The 19803-nt window shown below is 34.6% G+C and overlaps 1 protein-coding gene across 8 annotated transcripts in view; it reads left to right on the forward strand.

Moving 5' to 3' along the window:
• Positions 1-19803, forward strand: part of LOC149803782 (uncharacterized) — a 99714-nt gene that overhangs the window by 31421 nt on the left and 48490 nt on the right. For 6 of the 8 annotated variants that reach the window (XR_016420253.1, XM_089953574.1, XM_089953571.1 and 3 more), the window contains exon 3: positions 17760-17808. Coding sequence is in view for 5 of the 8 variants with exons in the window: in XM_089953574.1 (XP_089809700.1) it covers positions 17760-17808 (49 nt within the window). In the remaining 3 variants the exon portion in view is untranslated. Of the gene's footprint in view, positions 1-1931; positions 1994-4554; positions 4723-17759; positions 17809-19803 lie in introns of those variants that run through there. The other 2 variants (XM_089953578.1, XM_089953577.1) reach the window with 2 other exon arrangements.

Below are 19803 nucleotides of genomic sequence, written 5' to 3' on the forward strand. Positions count from 1 at the left end.
CCATCACACTTGCCCTTCCCAATGTGGGTATGTGAGAAAGCTTGCCAGTAGCTTCTCGTGGGTCGGTGGTTCTTTCCGGGGTTTTCCCGGGTTCTTCCTCCACCATTAATACTGGCCGCCATGTATAGCCTATCGTGTGCTGAAAAATGGCGTTAAACCCCACAACAACAACAACAACACTTGCCCTTCTGTGCTTTAACTTCAAAGTCATTGGAGATTAAGGGATGAAATAGAGCTTATGTGTACATCAACACTTGAAGGTGTGTTGCATAACACTATCCTATCATCAGTGTCATTGTCACAGCTAGATTTGAAAGTTTTCCTTCTAGTGCTATAACTTTTGAGCCCTTTCAGCTTTCTCAATGAAACTTGGTAGTCTTTTCATCATCATTACAAAGTGTCTTGCTTGCCACAGTGGCATCATGTCTTCAGGGTCAAGGTCATAGGTCACTATTTCAAGTATTCCATTACACTTTCCTTGTCTCTATAACTTAAGAGCTATTTGACATTAAGAGATAAAAAAATTATTCTTATGTACATCCTTATTAGTAGGCATGTCAAATACCACTTTGCTGTCCTAACTTCAAGTTCAGGGTCATCAATATTTTGTTTTCTATCATGCTTTCCTTTCTGTCCTATAACGGGGCCCCGAGTGGCCAAGTGGTCTAAAGCGCTCTCCATTACGAATCACAGCCATCTCACCTCTGTCTGTGTGGGTTTGAGTCTAGGATTTGGCCAATGTGGATATGTGAGAAAGCTTGCCAGTAGCTTGTGGGTCCGTGGTTCTTCCTGGGGTTTTCCCGAGTTCTTCCAACATCATTAATACTGGCTGCCATGCATAGCCTATCATGTGCTGAAAAATGGCATTAAACCCACAACAACAACAACAACAACTGTCCTATAACTTATTTCTTTCTTTACATATGACATATATCCACTGCATACATGTGCCGTGCCTCCACAAAGGCTGACAAATCTGTATTTAAACAAACACTTCTCTCTGCCATCGTTGAGATATTTGTCATTTGGTTATGTGTCCGAGACCTCAGTGATGAATAGGTATGCTCTTTATGTATATGTTACGAATGATGTTATTTGTCAATGGTGGACAGTAAAATGGCTTTCAGCAAATCAAAATAGAGTTCGCAAATGATGGTTCTTGCTTTGAAAGATGTCATATACTAAATATGGCTACAAAATATGGTGATTTTATGGAATTTTCTACCAAGTGATACATGCAATTGTTGACAGTGGAAACATTGACTTTTGTTAGTGATTTGGAATTTTAATTTTCATGTTTTTAGAGGACAAAGTTGATGAGATTGATTTAGAAACTGTTTGCAGTGACACCAAATTGTTGTCTCTGATCCAGTCTGAACCCATGTCCCCATATGCTCTCATTTACTAAGGTCAGTAATAGCCACATAGCCAAACACCCACATATTTGAAATAAATGACTGACTTGTGGGAAATTTGAATAATTGGGCTTAAATTATAAGGATCAAGAGAAGTTAAATTGAAAATGAACACAACCGGAATTTTTGTTGTTGCACATAAGGGAGTTTAAATTACACTGTATTACAGTTGATTTTACATAAATGCAATGTGCTGAGTCAGCACATTACTTTCTGTCAGATCTGGGTATATACTGAAAGCAGGTGAAACAGATGCTAATTAAAAATGGAAGCCATTGTAAATATCTGCACTTAAAAAGATGTTAAGACCACCACTCCGTCACCTTATCCCTTACTCTGCATGTACTGTCTGAAACTTTGTAATCTCATTCTGATTCTGGAAAATAATACCAAACATGATTGCCTCAAGGTAGATTAGTTTTTAGCTAATTGTGTTACCCTCTTTAAATAAGGTCATTATTATTATTATTATTATTATTATTTTTATTATTATTGCACTCTCTTGCTTAATCAATGTGGATGGATGGATGGATGGATGGATGAACATACAGACTGAGGCATATAGAGACACCTAGATGGTAATTATATATCAGTAAAGGCAATTGTAATGATAAGAGTATTTGTATCCAGAGGAAATACAGGGTATTAAGTGAATAATGTTTTATGGCCTGCTACATTTATCAGAGGAAAGGTGACTAACAACTACAGATTATAGCTATCATTTTCCACCTTTTATAGACCAACACAAATGTATTTCTCTGAGTCATCCATGATAGGTCATCAAAGCACATGAATTGGTATATTTAAAGCAGTGTAATCAGTGTTTCCATCAATCAAATTCCTGGTATTTTCATTACTTTATTACATGATTAAGGAATGTGGGTAAGAGAACACTCAAGCAAGTAAAAGGGGTGTGATTGGGGAAGCCTTAATGATTCACGGGTTCTTATTCTTGACAGGTTAAATTCAAGTGAAGGCTGAAAGTTGAAATTAGAGCTGAAACAAATTTCTAATTTATATATCTAAATATTTGTGGGATGTATTTGATAGAATATTTGTCAGTTATAAAGTTAATAAAGTTTTATAATTAACAAAATGACTACTTTTTCTTTTGTTTTCATGTTTGGTATATTTTTGACAACTCCCCTTCCCTATCCCATCCTGCTGTGCAGCATAAAAACAGTGGGGTCTTGAATAATCATTCTGTTGGATTTGAGACAGATTAATAATCCAGTGAATGTAAGTGCTATTTACCCAGTTTATCTCTAAACTCAGTATCACAAAAATATTTGCCGAGTGCTGAAACAGTCTATAGGTGAAGGAAGTTCAGCAACTCACTCATGATTACTTGTTTAGTTAAATGTAGCCTGACTTTCAGTCCATTCATTTTTCTTAAAGTTTTAAATTGATGATGATATTGTCACAATCTCAGTAGAAAGCCATTAATTAATGATTAATAATCTATTTTTGATGAATTATCAGCAGGGAATGAAAATAAAATACCATGACAAAGCAAACATATATCAATGACTGTATATGTACTCAGATTACGTTAAATGTGGACACTGCTATCTGAAAATAAATTCTAAAAGAAGCAATTTTTTCATTTTAAAAATTGTACAAATTGATTTTTGTTATATGATCAGAGGGCACAGAATTGAAGACAATTCAAGCACACAGCTTATGACTCAATTTATTCTTAATTTGACTTTAAAATAATGCATTTTATGCTGAAATACAGATTAAGTGTTTAGTCTAATAATAGCGTTGTACCTAATATTCACTGTTTCCCTTCGATCCCTAATTCACTATAAACTGCTTCACTGCAGACATAATGATATGACTGAATAATTGTTAAAGCTACATTAAAAATCCAAATCATACACACACACACACACACACACACACACACTGATCTGTACAAGATTTGTCCTTTTTGTTTGTGTTTGCTTATTGTTATGTATATTTCTCGCATATTGATATTTTCGGTATGCCTTATGGCATTAGTTCCACACTATTGTTTGCTATTTTTTTAATATATTGAATGGCTATTATTTATGACAAAAGTATTTTGAAGCGATGTCATTAAATGATGATGAGATAATGAAATACTGTTGATGACATTCTGAAATATGGATTACATACTATTATGTGTATCCTAAGTCTTTGCAACATCTTCAACGACCGCTCCCCAGATGCAGGAGGTTGTGGGTTCAAACCCCGGCCGAGTCATACCAAAGATTTCTAAAAATGGTACTAACAGCTGCCTTGCTAGGTGCTCAGCATTAAGAGGTTAATGTTCGAACTGGTCGGCCTGGTGTCAGGATAATGTGACTGGGTGGGACATCATGCTACATGTCTGCGGCATGATGCCCCAGTGCTAGGCATCACTTTAAACTGCCACACTGCAGACATTGTAGCAATATGACTGGAAAATTGTTAAAGCTATGTTAAAAATCTAAGTCACACACACACATCTTCAACGTTACCAGTATCAATATTTTTAATGAAATTGGGATTTTTATTTTCATGCCTTCATGGTTTTGTGATAATGTATTATTGTCAAAAGGTACAGTTTGCTTAGTTTTGTGGTAAAATTCTAAAACTAGTAGTTAAGAAGTGACTAAACGTAAAAAGTAGGTCAAATTCATGTGTGCAGAAATTATCAAATTTCAGAGCTAGAAATAGCTGAATAATCAATAACAGATGTATCTCAGAAAGTTGTAGAATCAACACTTGTATTGTCACCACGTTGTCCTTATAATAATAAGATTATTATTTCTAAATGTCTATCAGTATTTTCACAAATTTTTTGATCTATAGTGCAAGTCACATGGGTCATGTACACACATGTACTCATTTTAAATTAAATATAAATTGTTCTTTGAAAATTTAACACTAATTTTCTTTAACCAAAGTCTAATCAGTGCTGATTATTGAATGCTCTGCACCTTATCTGTCACCAAGAAACTTCCAGATGAAAATTATCAATTGCTATGGACTTTTACAATGGTGGCTATGTACTAAACTTGGGTCAAAATAACAGCGTGTTGACTGAAATCATCACAGTCGAGGGTAGTACAAATTGTTTATCAATATGCGTAGCTTTCATTGTAACATCACAATGCACGACATTCAGTCTGGATTGTACTGGATCACACATTTAGGTTCATTTCATCCAAAAATGTCTATGTACTTTAGCATTGATTTTGCCATATTCACCTCTTGGGGCATCTAAAAAAAATTACGATCCAAAGGAATATGGATGTGTATGAATCCAAATGAAGTGAATGTTTGCCACTTAAAGGTATGTAGAATCAAATTCTAAAAACTGAGACCCATTAATGAAATAGTTGGTGTTGAATGCCTACATGACCCGTGTGACTTGTACTATAGTGTTACTCAGTTCTTAAGCAGTTATACTCATCAAGAATTTTTGTAGTAGCATTGATAAACTTAACAAAATTGGCACCAAAATTTAAGTGCTTTAGACGGAACTGATCTTTTCCCAAATAATCATTGATTGTAAGAGTTTGGCATTAATGTTTCTCATTATAAATGCATATTTGTTCGAAGTGCATGTCATAGTAATTAGGATCCAAATGTATCAATTTCATCTTTAGTAGAAAACCTTTAACATGATGGAGGAACACAGATGACTCCAAAACAAGCATAATCATTTTAGAAAGGTTTTATTGACTTTTAAGCAAGAGAATGTGATCGAAGTAAGATTAAATAATAGTTTCAGAGGAGAGATATAATTCTTTTGACGGAATTGTGGATTTGTCTGAATTAGAGGCTCAATAAAGTAGTTATTGTCGCATGTACTGCTGGTTGTTGCTCCAGGATTAGTCTAAGCCCATGATTTTCAACAAGTAAAATCTGACTTCTTGGTTGGACAGTGATAACACTTTCTTTTGCAGATTTTGAAGAAAAATGATTGACAAAAAAATGCAAAAACATCAATGGGTAATTATGTTATCAATCTGTCCATCCATCTATGCATCTGTTACCGATTTCATTTTCAGCACGTCTTAAACTGGCCAACTACTACAGTTACCAAATTTTGTGGATGCTTTGCACTTGGGGTAAGAAGAAACGATATCAGTTTTGGTCTTGAAAGTTAAAAGGTCAAGCTAACTGGGAATGAAAACTTCAGATGTTTTCTTTTTCTTCAAAATAACTCTAGTTCTTCACGATTTACAGTTACAAACATTGTGGGTAACTTTAACATGTAGTAAGGAAGAACTATGTTGATTTTGGGGTTGAAAGGTTGCAGTTCAAGGTTGCTGATAGAAAAAAGTGGTTTCTGCACAAAAACTCAAGTTCACTGCCCTCGACAGTTAGCAGTCTTTGTGGATAGCTTTCACATGGGGTAAAGAAGAATCCTGTTGATTTGGGGTTCAAAAAGGTCAAATGACAAGATCACTGTGACTGAAAGAAGATAAATTGTTTCTGTACAATAACTCAAGTTCTCTACCATCTACACTTATGAAACTTTGTGGATAGCATGCACTTGGAGTTAGGAAGAATCCTATTGATTTCAGGCTGAAAAGGTTAAAGTTCAAGTCCACCAAGACTGAAGGAAGATAAATGGTTTTCACACAATAATTTGAGTGCCCTGACATCAGAGGTTACCAAAATTTGTGGATGTCTTGTAATGAAGAACCATATTGATTTTGGATTCAAATGTCAAAGTTAACTAACAAAAAGAATAAGAATAGTTTCTGCATAATAGGATTAGTTCTATATGGCATGCCATCATCAAACCTTGGGGATGGCTTGCACTTTGGGCAAGGATGAAGTCAATTGATTTGGATTCCAAAGATCAAAGGTTGAGGTCACAGACTGCAAGAAGAAAACTAGTTTCTATACCTTAATATTATATCTACATTGCTGACATTGACCAGTTTTTGTGGATGACTTGCACTTAGGAATATGAGGAAGCCTATCAGTTTGGAATCAAAAGGTTAAAGATCAAGATATCTGACTGGGTGATGGAAATTTTGCAAACAAATTACAGTTATCTGCATAGAGGACCAATGCAGATAGGGCTGTTGTATGATGTTCCATTTGCAGTACTCTTATTATCAGATATAATACCTTTACTGTGATATTGTAGAAAAGATTATTTTGGGGGTATTGTTTGGGATTTTTTTGGTGTCCTTTATACCCTTCACAATACATATACTTTAGGTAGGTTGGTGGGTATATACTCAGTGTGTGCAATCAAGTAAAGCCTTCTCATTAGCTGCAAGCAGCTAAAAAAGAACTTTACTTTTGCAGATGTTAGCACTGTAGCCATCTACTTTTATAACACTAACATTTGTTGTTATACACATTTTGTTGTATTGATTAGCCTTGCACTTTTAATTTGATCCAGCTATTTCAAAAGCTAATGAGTAGGCTTTTTGTGGGTAGGTGGGTGGTTAGATAGGTGGTTGGTTTAATGGTAGGCCAGTATAAAATATATATATATATATATATATATATATATATATATATATATATATATATATATATATATATATATATATATATATATAAATTTTAATAAGATTGAAAGTTATTTTGTATGTATTGAGAAAAATTACTGATTATACTTTAATTAGAAATGTGGCCCACATTTCGTTGAACTTAGCTTCTGCATGATAATTAATGTTTACCTTGGCTTTGCAATGACACTTGTTTTTGGCTCAGTCTTTATAAGCAAATGTTGAAGTCAGTCAATTGCCCTTCTGAAAGCTTTATCAGTATTGTATTTTGTATTGTATAGTATTTATCATATTGCATAACTTAGCATTATCTTTACTCCACAGAAGTCAATGAGTCACAGGGTGTATGCAAGTTTAAACAGAAATGTGTGTAGTAGATGGCTGTTTTACATGCAATACAGACATTTTCACATCTTTAGTTGACTGATATTTTACATGCAGTACATACATATTTTCACATCTTTAGTTGATTAATGTTTTACATAAAAGTACAGACATATTTTCACATCTTTAGTTGATTGATATTTTACATGCAGTAGAGACATGTTTTCAAGCCACATCAACATCTTAGGCATGCAGGTGATTTAGTGACAGAACAATTATCTTATTTACCAAGGATAACTAATAGGCAGTACAAATAACAATTATGTTATTAACCAAGGATAATTAGTAGGCAGTACAAATAACAATTAGATAATTAGCATTTTCCATGTTAAATGATGTTTTCTTCTTCTCCCTGTTAGCAGTAACTCTTGAGATATACATACTATACTGTATGATACAGCATGTATGTACTATCAGACCATGTCTCGACCTTTCACTGAATTTGCAACTAGACTTTACCTATTTTTAGTTCTATGTAAGACAATACTGTTATATTTTCATAGCCGCATTTCATGTTTGAGTGATGATCACATGTAATACACATCTGCTTGTAATAAAACAGATATGGCAGAGGGATTTGAAAGTCGTTAAAAATGATAGGTATAAACTGCACAGACTCCTAGCACCTGTTGTCATGTGATCAGTGCATGATTTTTCTCATGTGAGATGTGGGTGCTGATAGCCAAGTTTCTTAGTGTTCAAGTCATAGTTCGAGCCCATGCAGTGGTGATGTGTTTTTCCCATGCCTCCTTGAAAAATGAATCCATTGATCTGACAGAAATACCAGCTTTGTTATAAATCAGGTGAAATGAGAGCACCTTAACAGTACACTTCTAAATACTGTATAAAGACACAGGACAAAAGCATTTCTTGGGCAAACATGAATTTCATATGGATGTGGAATAATTATAATTATGATGAGAAGGACTTCAGGCATGCTAATTGATCAGTTACAATACCTTTCGAATGAGCAAAATCATTGGGGTAAACAATTCCAAACTTAGTATACTACATGAATAGCAAATATATGTAGTCAACCTTGATCCGATAATATAGGAATTCTTCTTTCATGTTCAAACATTACTTAGCTCACCAGGCAGTAAGGTCATGGGAGATTATGTTATGGCACAAGATCCATTTCATCTATCCATCCATATGTCTGTCCATCTATCTATCCATCCAACTCTGGAATCCATAATTTGGATCAAATTTTAATCAAACTTGAAATATGGACTGGCATCACCAGGATCTCTGAAGAATTCAATGCTGAGTGTAATACAAGCATATTAATGAGGTGATTTTGTATCTGATTGGCTGGAGATGACATTCCTTGGCTGAGTTTTGATTAAGCTTGGAAAATGTGGGTCTGTATCATCATGATCTCAGACAGTTTCTGTAATGAGAAGGGTTAATTCATATTAATGAGATGATCCTGAACTTTATTGGTTGCGCTTGTTACGAATCTAGAGATCATATTTCTGATTTGATTTTGATAAGGTTTTGAATGTGTGTTTATATCATAACGATCTTGGATAAGTTCGATAATGAACAACATGAATGCAATGCTCTTGCCTCTGATTGGCTGTGCTTGCTATCATTCTGGATGCTGTATTTCTGATCCAGTTTGGATCAAACCTGAAATATGAGTATATACATGTATTAAGATTTCTGATGAGTTTGGTAATGAGCAAAGATCAACGTATGTAAATGAGATGATTTTACATCTCTGGAAGCCATATTTCTGATCAGATTTTTATCAGACTTAGAATATGGGCATATATCATCAAGAATTCAGATGGGTTTGATAATGGATGAGACTCGTGTATATTAATGAGGTGATCTTGCATCTTATTTGGTTCCTTTGTTATTACCCTGGAGAATATATTAATTACCTTATTTTAAATGAATTTGATATATGGGCATATGTTTTCAAGTTCATGGACTATTACAGTAATGAGATAAATTCATGCATGTTAATGAGGTGATCCTGCATTTGATTGGCTGATCTTGTAATCACCCTGGAAGTCATATTTCAGATCTAATTTAACTCAGACTTCAAATATTGGCATATATCATGTCAGAGATTGATAATGTGCAAGACTTGTATATATTAATGAGGTGATCTTGCATCTGCATGTTCCCATAGGATATATGCATATATCATCAAGCTCTCAGATGAGTTTGATAATGATCAAGACCATTATATATTAATGAGGTGATCCTACATTTGGTTGGCTGAGCTTGTTAATTACCACTCAGGAAGCAATATTTTGGATCTGCATACATGTGATTCTACAGATACTGGGATAGAAATACTGTTTTAAAGGCAGACGATGGGATAGAAATACTGTTTTAAAGGCAGATGATGGGATATAAATACTGTTTTGAAGGAAGACAGTGGGACAGAAATAATGTTTTAAAGGCTGTCTGCCATAATATTGAACAATTATAGGGGAGAGAGAGGGAGAAAAAAGTGATACTTTTGTGCGATCTATCCATGTATTACAGAATCCAGCAAGAATCGGTCTGCTGGAAAGTGGAACTGTTCCATCAGTGCACCATTGATTACCCTGTTTTTGTATTTAGAGAGTTTAAAGTCTTAGGTAGAATTTTTGAGGTGTTAATAATAAATTGTTCATGGGTGGTCCATGGTCGTTTTTGAGTCTTTGATTAAAAATCAGCTGACCTTTATCATGGATGAAATAAAAAGTAGAGACCATATACACACACAGTTACATTTACCAATTTATCACAAGCACAAAGGTATGTGTATTTTAAAAAATATAATCCCAAGGATTTAACTTTTTACATTGAAATCCCAGTGTTTTTCCCACTCGCCAAGCAGTAGAACCCAGAAGATAAATAAATTGTGAAGAACCAAACGAAATCAGTACAAAAGCATGGAATTTTTTTTCTAAAAATGGTACCTGTATGAATGTATATTCATAAAGAACCCCATATACAGATATTTAACCTTGAAGATGCTTGTCCAGTGACAGAAGTACATTCCCAAATCACCACAGTAGTCAAATTGTGGTAATTTATGCATATCAGAAATACACATATCTAGCAATTTTTGGGCTAGACCTTTATGACCTTGATACACATAAGCTGAAAATGTATATTTCATGTTAGAAGGTACATTTTTGTTGTTGTGCTGCTTTGTGTAAATTTGTTAAAAAAGTCAACAACTGTTGCAAATTTACCATGCTGCTGCTAGGTCTAGAAATGTTGAAATGTCAAAGATATTTTTACCATTTTTGAAACGGGCCACATATCACTTGGATTCGAGATTATTTATGCATAAAAAGATCAGATTAGGCAAATTTAATTTTTGTACACACTGTTAATTCACAAAAGTATACAGAAAAAGAATCTTAAACATTTTTAAAAAAATGCAATTGTCTCAGTTATTTTGCCATTTTAGATTCCTTGATACACTCATTACTAGTTTCTCTCCAATATTAAAAGACACAGGGATTTTTAAAATAAAAAGTTCTGACTGGGAATTAATTTTTACATCCAAATCAGGAAGAAAGTGAAAACTTTTGGTGTTGAAACAATGCCAGTTTAAAACAAGCCAGAAAAATCTGTACTTCAGACTTCATGCATGCCAGTAGATTTGTGTTCATTATTAAAGAACTTTTCTACTACACATATATTTGCATTGTTAGTTTTGGTGAGCTCTCATTTGACAGTCATCTGAATCTCCATCAAATAATAAGAATAAACTCCAGCATTGATTAAATTTTGAATCACTAAGTTCATGTCACATCTGTGACATGCATATATGTATGACTTACCATATTAAATTTAATACCAACATGGTGCACATGTGAAAGTTATTATTTGGGTATATTTTTTTGAGTTTAAAGCTCATCATAATAAGAAATGTTCATTCTACCAATGGAAAAAGAAGGGTTGAGTGGTCCCTATGACGTCAAAAAGTCCTTTGAAAATGCAGGGGTCACAAATATCTTGTTTATTGAAAAATTAAACACATATTATTGCAAACACTGACATAATGAATTTATTTACTTCTGTGATAAATATTCACTTTTTCAGCATTATATGCTTCAAACCAGTTCTGTAGAGTCAAACTAGAGCATGATAATCTACTGTTTCCTGGTCCCCTAAAATAACAGTGTCTAATCATGTTTATGTTTTGGGTGGAGATGACCTGGGATTTTATTTCAGTTAGGATAAAAAGAATCTTTACCTCAGGATAATAGGTTCTTTTCTATAAATCACAACATGAATATTTCTTCAAGCTATTTGATGGCTGGCCATTTTTTTAAAAATCTTAACTCCTCCTCCTCTCTTCCTCCACCTCAAACTGTGTTTCAGTGTATGTAATCATACAACTACTTATCCAAAGTATATACTGTTGAAAAAGTGAACATTTATTGCAGAAATTAATAAGTCCACTGGGGCCCCGAGTGGCCGAGTGATCTAAAGCGCTCACCATCACGGATCACTGCCATCTCACTTCTGTCTGCACTGGTTCGAGTCTCGGATTCAGTCAATGTGGGTATGTGAGAAAGCTTGCCAGCAGCTTCTCATGGGTCGGTGGTTCTTTCTGGGGTTTTCCCAGGTTCTTCCTCCACCATTAATATTGGCCGCTATGTATAGCCTATCATGTGCTGAAAAATGGCGTTAAACCCCACAACAACAACAACAATAAATTCACTACTCAGTCACCTGTGATCATTATCTGTCTCTCATGCTGAGAACCTTCTTTACACTCTCTCTATTCAGTCTAACATATTCTATAACAATTTTTTGTCTCAAAGGAGACTAGATACATTTGTATTCTAAGCGAGCTTGTTAAATAAATTATTATTATTATTATTATTATTATTATTAGGGGTGGGGATATACACCCTACAAGCACGATGCAGGGAACTTTATTGTGCCAGATGGAAAAAAAGGATTATTCATGCAAGGGTGCAGCCTAAAATAAAACTTGAATGAGTGCACACTGATGATATCACAATCCCGTTATCATAAAAGTTAGGTTCCCTTTAACTATGCTGGGAGAGAAAATGCACCTGTTAATTTCCTAAGTGTAGATCTCCCAACATAGGTTCTTGCTGAATTGAGCATATGTTAGATCCCTTTTTTTGAGACTCTAACCGATGAAATTAAATGATACCAACACATGAGACATGCATTATACACACTGTAGTAAGTGGCAATAAAATCCTGATGTTCTTGCTGGATTTCAGCAGCTGCTTTCCTCACATGAGGCATGCTGAGATCAACAAATGTATATTAAAGTAAAGGATATTTTTTGCTAGTTTGGATCAGAAAGAAGAATTTTCCCTAACTAAGGCATTGGTGGATATGAAGTTTCATATGGCATACCATATATATATTTTTAATACAACAGAAAGTCATTTGATAAATATTTCCTAGTCAGTCACTAATTGATCACAAAGGGATTAGACAGTTTTTATTTGTCATTACATATAAATAAAGAGGAACCCCAGACAGCTTTTGTATTGAACATTCAGCATGTTTGTATAATTTCTATATCTTCATACATGCTGTATCTAAAAAACACCAAACTGTGGGGAAACTTTAGTTATTTTGCATAATTTTATGTAACAGGTACATGCACTTGTAGTTTAGATTACAGGTAATGGCATATTGGCAATGACATAATGGGCCCTTATCATGGTGGTATAAGAGATCCTTTGGATGGAGCAAGCTTGAGAACTAATCAAAGTAATACTGTACATTAAATCTTGTTTTTTTTATTGAAATACACAGCTATAAATTCTTCCGTATTTAAATGCCCTTTTTGTACCTCGATGACACAGCATGTATGCATATATAGAGCACCTCATTTTAACAAAGTCCCCTCTACAATGAATAATATGCATAGATATCAGATTGTTCATGACAGTGAGAAACTGCTGAGTTAGCATGTTGACTGGTTGATGATGCATGCACAACTGCCAGCAGTGTCTTATTGACCCAGATCTATTCCATAATACACCCCCATGGCAATCTGCTCTGCATTAAAGAAAATGTGATGATTTCGCATAAATAGTGTAGTACTGATATTATGGTGTATTATGGTGAACAGTGTAGTCCGATAATATGGTGTAATGTGATGAATAGTGTAGTCAAGATATTAAGGTGTAATATGATGAATAGTGAAGTAATGATATTATGGTGAATAGTGTAGTCATGATATAATGGTGTATTATGATGAATAGTGTAGTCATGATATAATGGTGAATATTGATGAATAGTAAAGTCATGATATTATGGTGTATTATGATGAACAGTGAAGTCATGATATTATGGTGAATAGTGGAGTAGTGTCGTTTTGGTTTATCATGATGAATAGTATAGTCATGATATTATGGTGTATTATGATGAATAGTGTTGTACTGATATTATGGTGTATTATGATGAATAGTGTAGTTGTGATATTGCATATTATGATGAATAGTGTATTATGATATGGTGTATTATGATATTATGGTGTATTATGAAATGGCAGATCAAATTTGAAAAAGAACATCGTCTCTTAGACCTAGATGTGCATGTTATGAGCTTTGTCTTGTCTGCTCCATCTTGGACAGGGTTATGGCCCTTGCCAATCAGCTCATATCTTAACATGGACTGTCTTTTGTAATCAGCATAAATGAAGAACCATTCAACACATTTCTGAAGCAGTTTGATGTTAATGTTTTTTTATAGATATGTGTCTCATCTGCTCCATGTTGGATGGAATTGTGGACCATGTCTATAAACTTTATAGCTTTATTATTACATGTACAGTGTGAGCCCGCTATAACACGGTAGTTGGGAGCCATAGAACCTGACTGTGTTATAGACTGAACCATGTTATAAGCAACCAGGTCAGTTAGCTGAAGAAAATTATGCATGTACCCCCAAAAATGTGGGGTGGGTGGGAGCTGGTAGGTAGTAAATGTGGGCAGTATAATATGTGCTTCATTGGCTCAGTTACCGTCTTAAATCAATGCACATTAAATGGGAAATACACCAGTAGTGAAAACAGAGAAAGCATTTATTATATTTTACTTTATTTAGAAAACCACGGATTGTTACATATACGTGTATACTGTTGATATATACATGTCTAATGTATAGTATGAATAGAGTATCAACACCGTGTACTCACCCACGAATTTCATCACATACATTGAACCCACAATACATGCAATTCCACTGAAAAAATGCACGCACACCCCTTTAAAATATTCAATAATTTCATCACATTCATATATGTCTGAATTCAGTGGATCAACATAGCAAGATCACGTAACGAATAATGAAGCACATTTACTTCTCAATACATCCCAAGTCGGTAAAAGTTAGTTTGCGTTTTAAGCCGCCAATGGTAGCGTTCATAAGCATAAAATTTTTCCCGGCAAAAGGGAAACTTTCATGGCACAGTAAACATGTTCTAGTCACATTGGAAAATGCAAAAATCTATCAGATTCCATTACTTTTATTTAAGTTTGGTACTGACTTCCTTTGAAGAAAAGTTCTTTGTTTTTTATTGAAGATTGTAGTCAGCTTTCTTTGATGAAAGGTGCAGACGTTATTGAAGTCACCGCTTAAGGACAGCTTTGGAGAACCAAACAATGCCAGTTTCTTATTGTGGCGGCAACATCAAAGAATTGTATTGCATGATTGAGACTGATTTTTTTTTCCATTTGCTTAGTATTTTTCATAACAGTCTGTTTCAAAGGTAATGTTTTCCTTGAAATTTCAGCAAACTATTTTATCTGGATACATTTTTAAAAGAGGGATTGGCCATCATTTGGTGGATTGTAGTTTATTGTTTCTCCATGCCTATTGAATACACCAACAAGTAAGATGTTTTTTTTAATTTTTTTTTATTTTTTTACATTTGTGGTAGCAGAGCGATGCTGCCTTCCACGCATGCATCAGAAATTTTACAAAGTGTCAATGGACGATAGAGACGCAGGTTTTTGGTCTGATGACAAGGATTAGTACAGAAAATGTGAGTGTTCTGAAGGATTTAATTCTGAATGAAATGAAGAGGAATTTTACTTACCATCCGCATACAAATGTCAGTCTTTGTAAATATATTAATTACTAGCAAGCGGCCGAAAATCCAGCGAAAGATAAAGAGATAATGCCTCATCTAGTTGACCTCCGCTACCAGAAATGTCAACATACAAAAAAAGTGGATATCTCACAACATACAGTACTCATGCTCGATGTCAACATAAGCGGATTATGATATAACAATGCACTGTTAAGATGGTTTGTCATATGGACAAAGAATTTGTTCATGTAACAATAGATAAGTTTCTGTGCATTTTATATCAAGTTTGCAGCTTCCTTGAAAGGGGCCTCTGAATTTATCCAATCCAAACCAATGGTTGTATATACAAGTTTAAACAGCCAACAATGTCGCCAATAAAAAAATCTCCAGATGGTATATTTTGCCACCAATAAAGAAAATAAAATCACAATTTGCATTGGCGAAGCTCTGCGTGATCCCAGAATAAACTTTTTACACTTTATTTTTCGTACTTTTAAGAAGAAAAAATTATTATTTGCGTGTATGAGAAAAATACATATAAAAGTTCAGGAGCCACGCCACGATCATCTTGTATTATTCATGCGCGATATCTTCCCCAAAAATGATAATAAACTTTTTACGTTTTTTGCTTGTTCTTTTAAGAAAAAAATTTTTTGTTTCATGTGCAAGAAAAATACATATATAAAACATTTCGAGAGCCACACCACTACCGTGTTATATCTAACGGAGCATGCTATAGCGGGGTCACACTGTATATTGGATGTTGCTTTTCACTGATTATTGATGAGACCTTGAAGGTGTTGCATTCAAGCATTTGGCATCATCATTTAGAAGGGTAATGGCCAATGAATGACTATTTTCTCCTGACTTTGGTTTCCTAAAACAAGCTTCATGTACATGTATTCTGTTCAAGGGCCTAAGGAACAAGTTGTGGTGGGTGGAGCCCTTTTTGATGCACCCATTTTTGATAGCTTTTGTTTTAATGTACAAGGCCTGCAAGTTGTCAGACTTACTAAGAGTTAAAGTTCAAATTTAACTCTCAAATCATGCTTTAAATGATTCTCTTTCCACCACTTGTGCAAAATCCATATGAAAAGACCCTACAGTATAGCCTACAAAAACCTGATTAGTGTTCTATATCCCTTACTGTCAGTAATAGAAAATCTCAGATGTTAAATAAATTAGACAGATATTAGAATATAAAGAATATGTAGTTGATTTTAAAAAGGGGCATAATTGTGTTATCTTGATGCTACTTAATTTATTTCATATGGTTGGTGGTTTTTTAGAAGAAGGCCAGTTACAGTACTGTCTCTTTACAATGTGGAAATGGCCGTTGAGTTTGGTACGGTATAAAGTGAAACTGCATTATAATGAGAGTGTGTGTGATTTGGATTTATAATGTAGCTTTTAAAAAAAATGCAGTTATCACTACAGTGTCTGCAGTGTGGCAGTTTATAGTTGTCTAGTACTGGGCTACCATGCTGCAGACATGTCCCACCCAGTCACATTATCCTGACCCCAGGCCAACCAGTCCTTAAACTAACCTCTTAATGTTGAGCACCAAGTGAGGCAGCTGCAAGTATCATTTTTATAAATCTTTGGTATGGGTCGGCTGGGGTTCAAAACTGCGACCTTCCACATCCATGACAATGCTCTAACCACTTAGGCCACTGATGCAGTCACATTATAATGAAGTACACTATAGATATAATTTTACTACTTCATAAATTAAATGGAAGCCCATGACCATAACTGTTACATAATAATAAGAATGTTCTAATTATGGGCCAATTAGTGAAGGACTGCTGCATAGTGTTGTTTTGCATCTTTACTTACCCTTTTTTGGTGTTTTTGGGTGCAGTTATGATAAATCATTAATGATTATTTTTCTTTGTGAAATATAGTTACATGTATGTCTTAGGAAAAAATATTAAAATTAAGTGTTTAAACATGATATTGTTTTATAAAGTAGTTTGCTGGGATAACTCGGAATAAAACACATTGAAGACAAGATCTAACATTCTGATAGAACCTGAGCTACCTAAATTCAGAAATGTGTAGACCAGGCCCAGCATTCTGCTGGAACCTGTGCAACCTAAGTTCACTATAAGTAGACCAGACCCAGCATTCTGGTAGAGCATGAACTGCCTAAATTCAACATATGTAGACCAGATCCAACATTCTGGTAGCCCCTGTCATGACCAGAAGACACATAAACAGCAGTATAAATAGGGAACATTGTGGTAGCCCCTGTCATGACCAGAAGACACATAAACAGCAGTATAAATAGGGAACATTCTGGTAGCCCCTGTCATGACCAGAAGACACATAAACAGCAGTATAAATAGAGAACATTGTGCATCATTCACATAACTAACAGCATGTCACTTTTGCTTTTTTCAGAGATTATGACTCTTTGTCCAAGGAAAATGTGCATGGAAACAATCAGTTGGTGAGTAATACAACCTGATTATTAATACATAAGTAAATTAATTGTTGATTGTTATTATGTGGATAGTGTGCCCTCTTGATATGTTTATGTGCACTCCCAAAGTACCATCACTACGATGGAATATCAGTATTTCTTATTCATAATTTTAATGTAATGGTTAGAAGTCTTTTTTTTAGCTCTACTAACCGTAGAGCTTATGGGTTGTCTGTTGTCCGTTGTCACCCAACCCTCCATTCATAGAGCTTGTGGGTTGGTCTGTTGTCCATTGTTGCCAACCCTCAATCCACAGAGCTTATGGGTTGGTCTTTTGTCCATTGTTACCCAACCCTCCATCCATAAGCACAAGCTTGTTATCTCTACTCCTCCAAAACTACTTGGAAGATTGCCGTGAAACTCCACACAAAGATTCATCCATGGTCTAGTTTGTCCTAAATGAAAATTGTGCCGCTCAGACATCCAGTATTGCCACTACAGTAAACAGATTTGAATTCAAAAATACTCAAGAACAGACTGAAGACTTAACAGTATTTTCTTATCCTGAATTATTTTCAACATGCTTTTGTTTGTAATTGCACAGTGTGTGTTTGTGTGTGTATACATAAGTATGTACATGTACGTGTGTGTATATATATATATATATATATATATATATATATATATATATATATATATCCTTATGTGGTAAATAATACTGTAAAACACCTAGAGCATTTAAAGATTAGGTGCTGTTCTAAGTCATCATTATCATCATCATCATTATTATTATTATTATTATTATTATTATTACATTTGAATGGAAAGTCAGTCTGACATGGGTTTTTTTACCAGCAGACTTCTTATGAAATATAGATGGTCCTAAAGGAAAATGGGGCTGATCTGGTGTCCAATATGGCCAGCACAGCAGCCATTTTGAAAATCTTGTTATGGCTATTCCTTCTGAATGGAAAGTCATATTGGCACGAGTTTTCACCAGACGACTTTGGTCCTAATGAAAAAGGATACTGCTTGCACATAGTATGGTCAACACAGTGGCCATATTGGAAATCTTGTTAATGCTACTCAAAAAAAATGGATGGTCATATCAGAATAGGGTTTTTACTACAAGACTTTGTATGATGTCTAGTTGGTCCTAAATGAGATTAGTGCTGTTCCAATATCTAATATGGCTACCACAGTTGCCATTTTGAAAATCCTGTTATCACTCCTCCTGAATAAATGTTCACCTCAACATCATATGATGTCTAGCTGGTCATATTTAAAAATGGTGCCAATCTGACAACCAGTATGGCCACTATAGTGACCATCTTGAAAATATTGTTTACATTACTTTTTATAGATGGCTAGGCATATTAAAATCGTGCTTTCACTGAAAGGCTTCTTATGATGTCTAGTTGGTCATAAATGAAAATGGTGCTGATCTGATTTTCAATATAGCTGCCACAATATCCATCTTGAAAAAACTGTAATCATTAGTCCCCCAAAATTGAATGTCATGTGAAGCTGGGGTATCCACCAAAACCTCAAACTTCTTTATGATGTCTTGTTGGTCCTAAATGAAACTGGTGCCAATCTGACATGTCCACCACAGCAGGTAATTTGAAATCTTTGTTATTGCAGAAGAATATCAGGGATGGTTTAAATACTTGGCAGTTAAGAGGAAGAAATAAACTTATTTTGAATTCCTGGAAGTTCTCTTCAGCCAGCAGAGTTCCTGCCCTTCAAGGGATTCTTGTTTCAGAAAAATTAGGTTTACATTGAGCTTATGTCCATAATGCTGTTTTAACATTCTCTGCTTCAGTAATTACCAAATCTTTCGAAATAATTCAAAGAAGAGACCATGAGAGTAAATGATGCACTGTTCTATATAAAATATATTTCATATAAATCAGTGCTTATTAGCTCTACTGGCCATTGATTAGACAAGCTTATGGATGGCCTGTTGTCCATCATCCATCATCCAACATCAGTCTTCCAACATATGTCCATCTATTAGCA

The sequence above is a fragment of the Sinohyriopsis cumingii genome, chromosome 3, assembly GCF_028554795.1.
Source record: "Sinohyriopsis cumingii isolate HCF-2022 chromosome 3, ASM2855479v2, whole genome shotgun sequence".
Classification (NCBI taxonomy): domain Eukaryota; kingdom Metazoa; phylum Mollusca; class Bivalvia; order Unionida; family Unionidae; genus Sinohyriopsis; species Sinohyriopsis cumingii.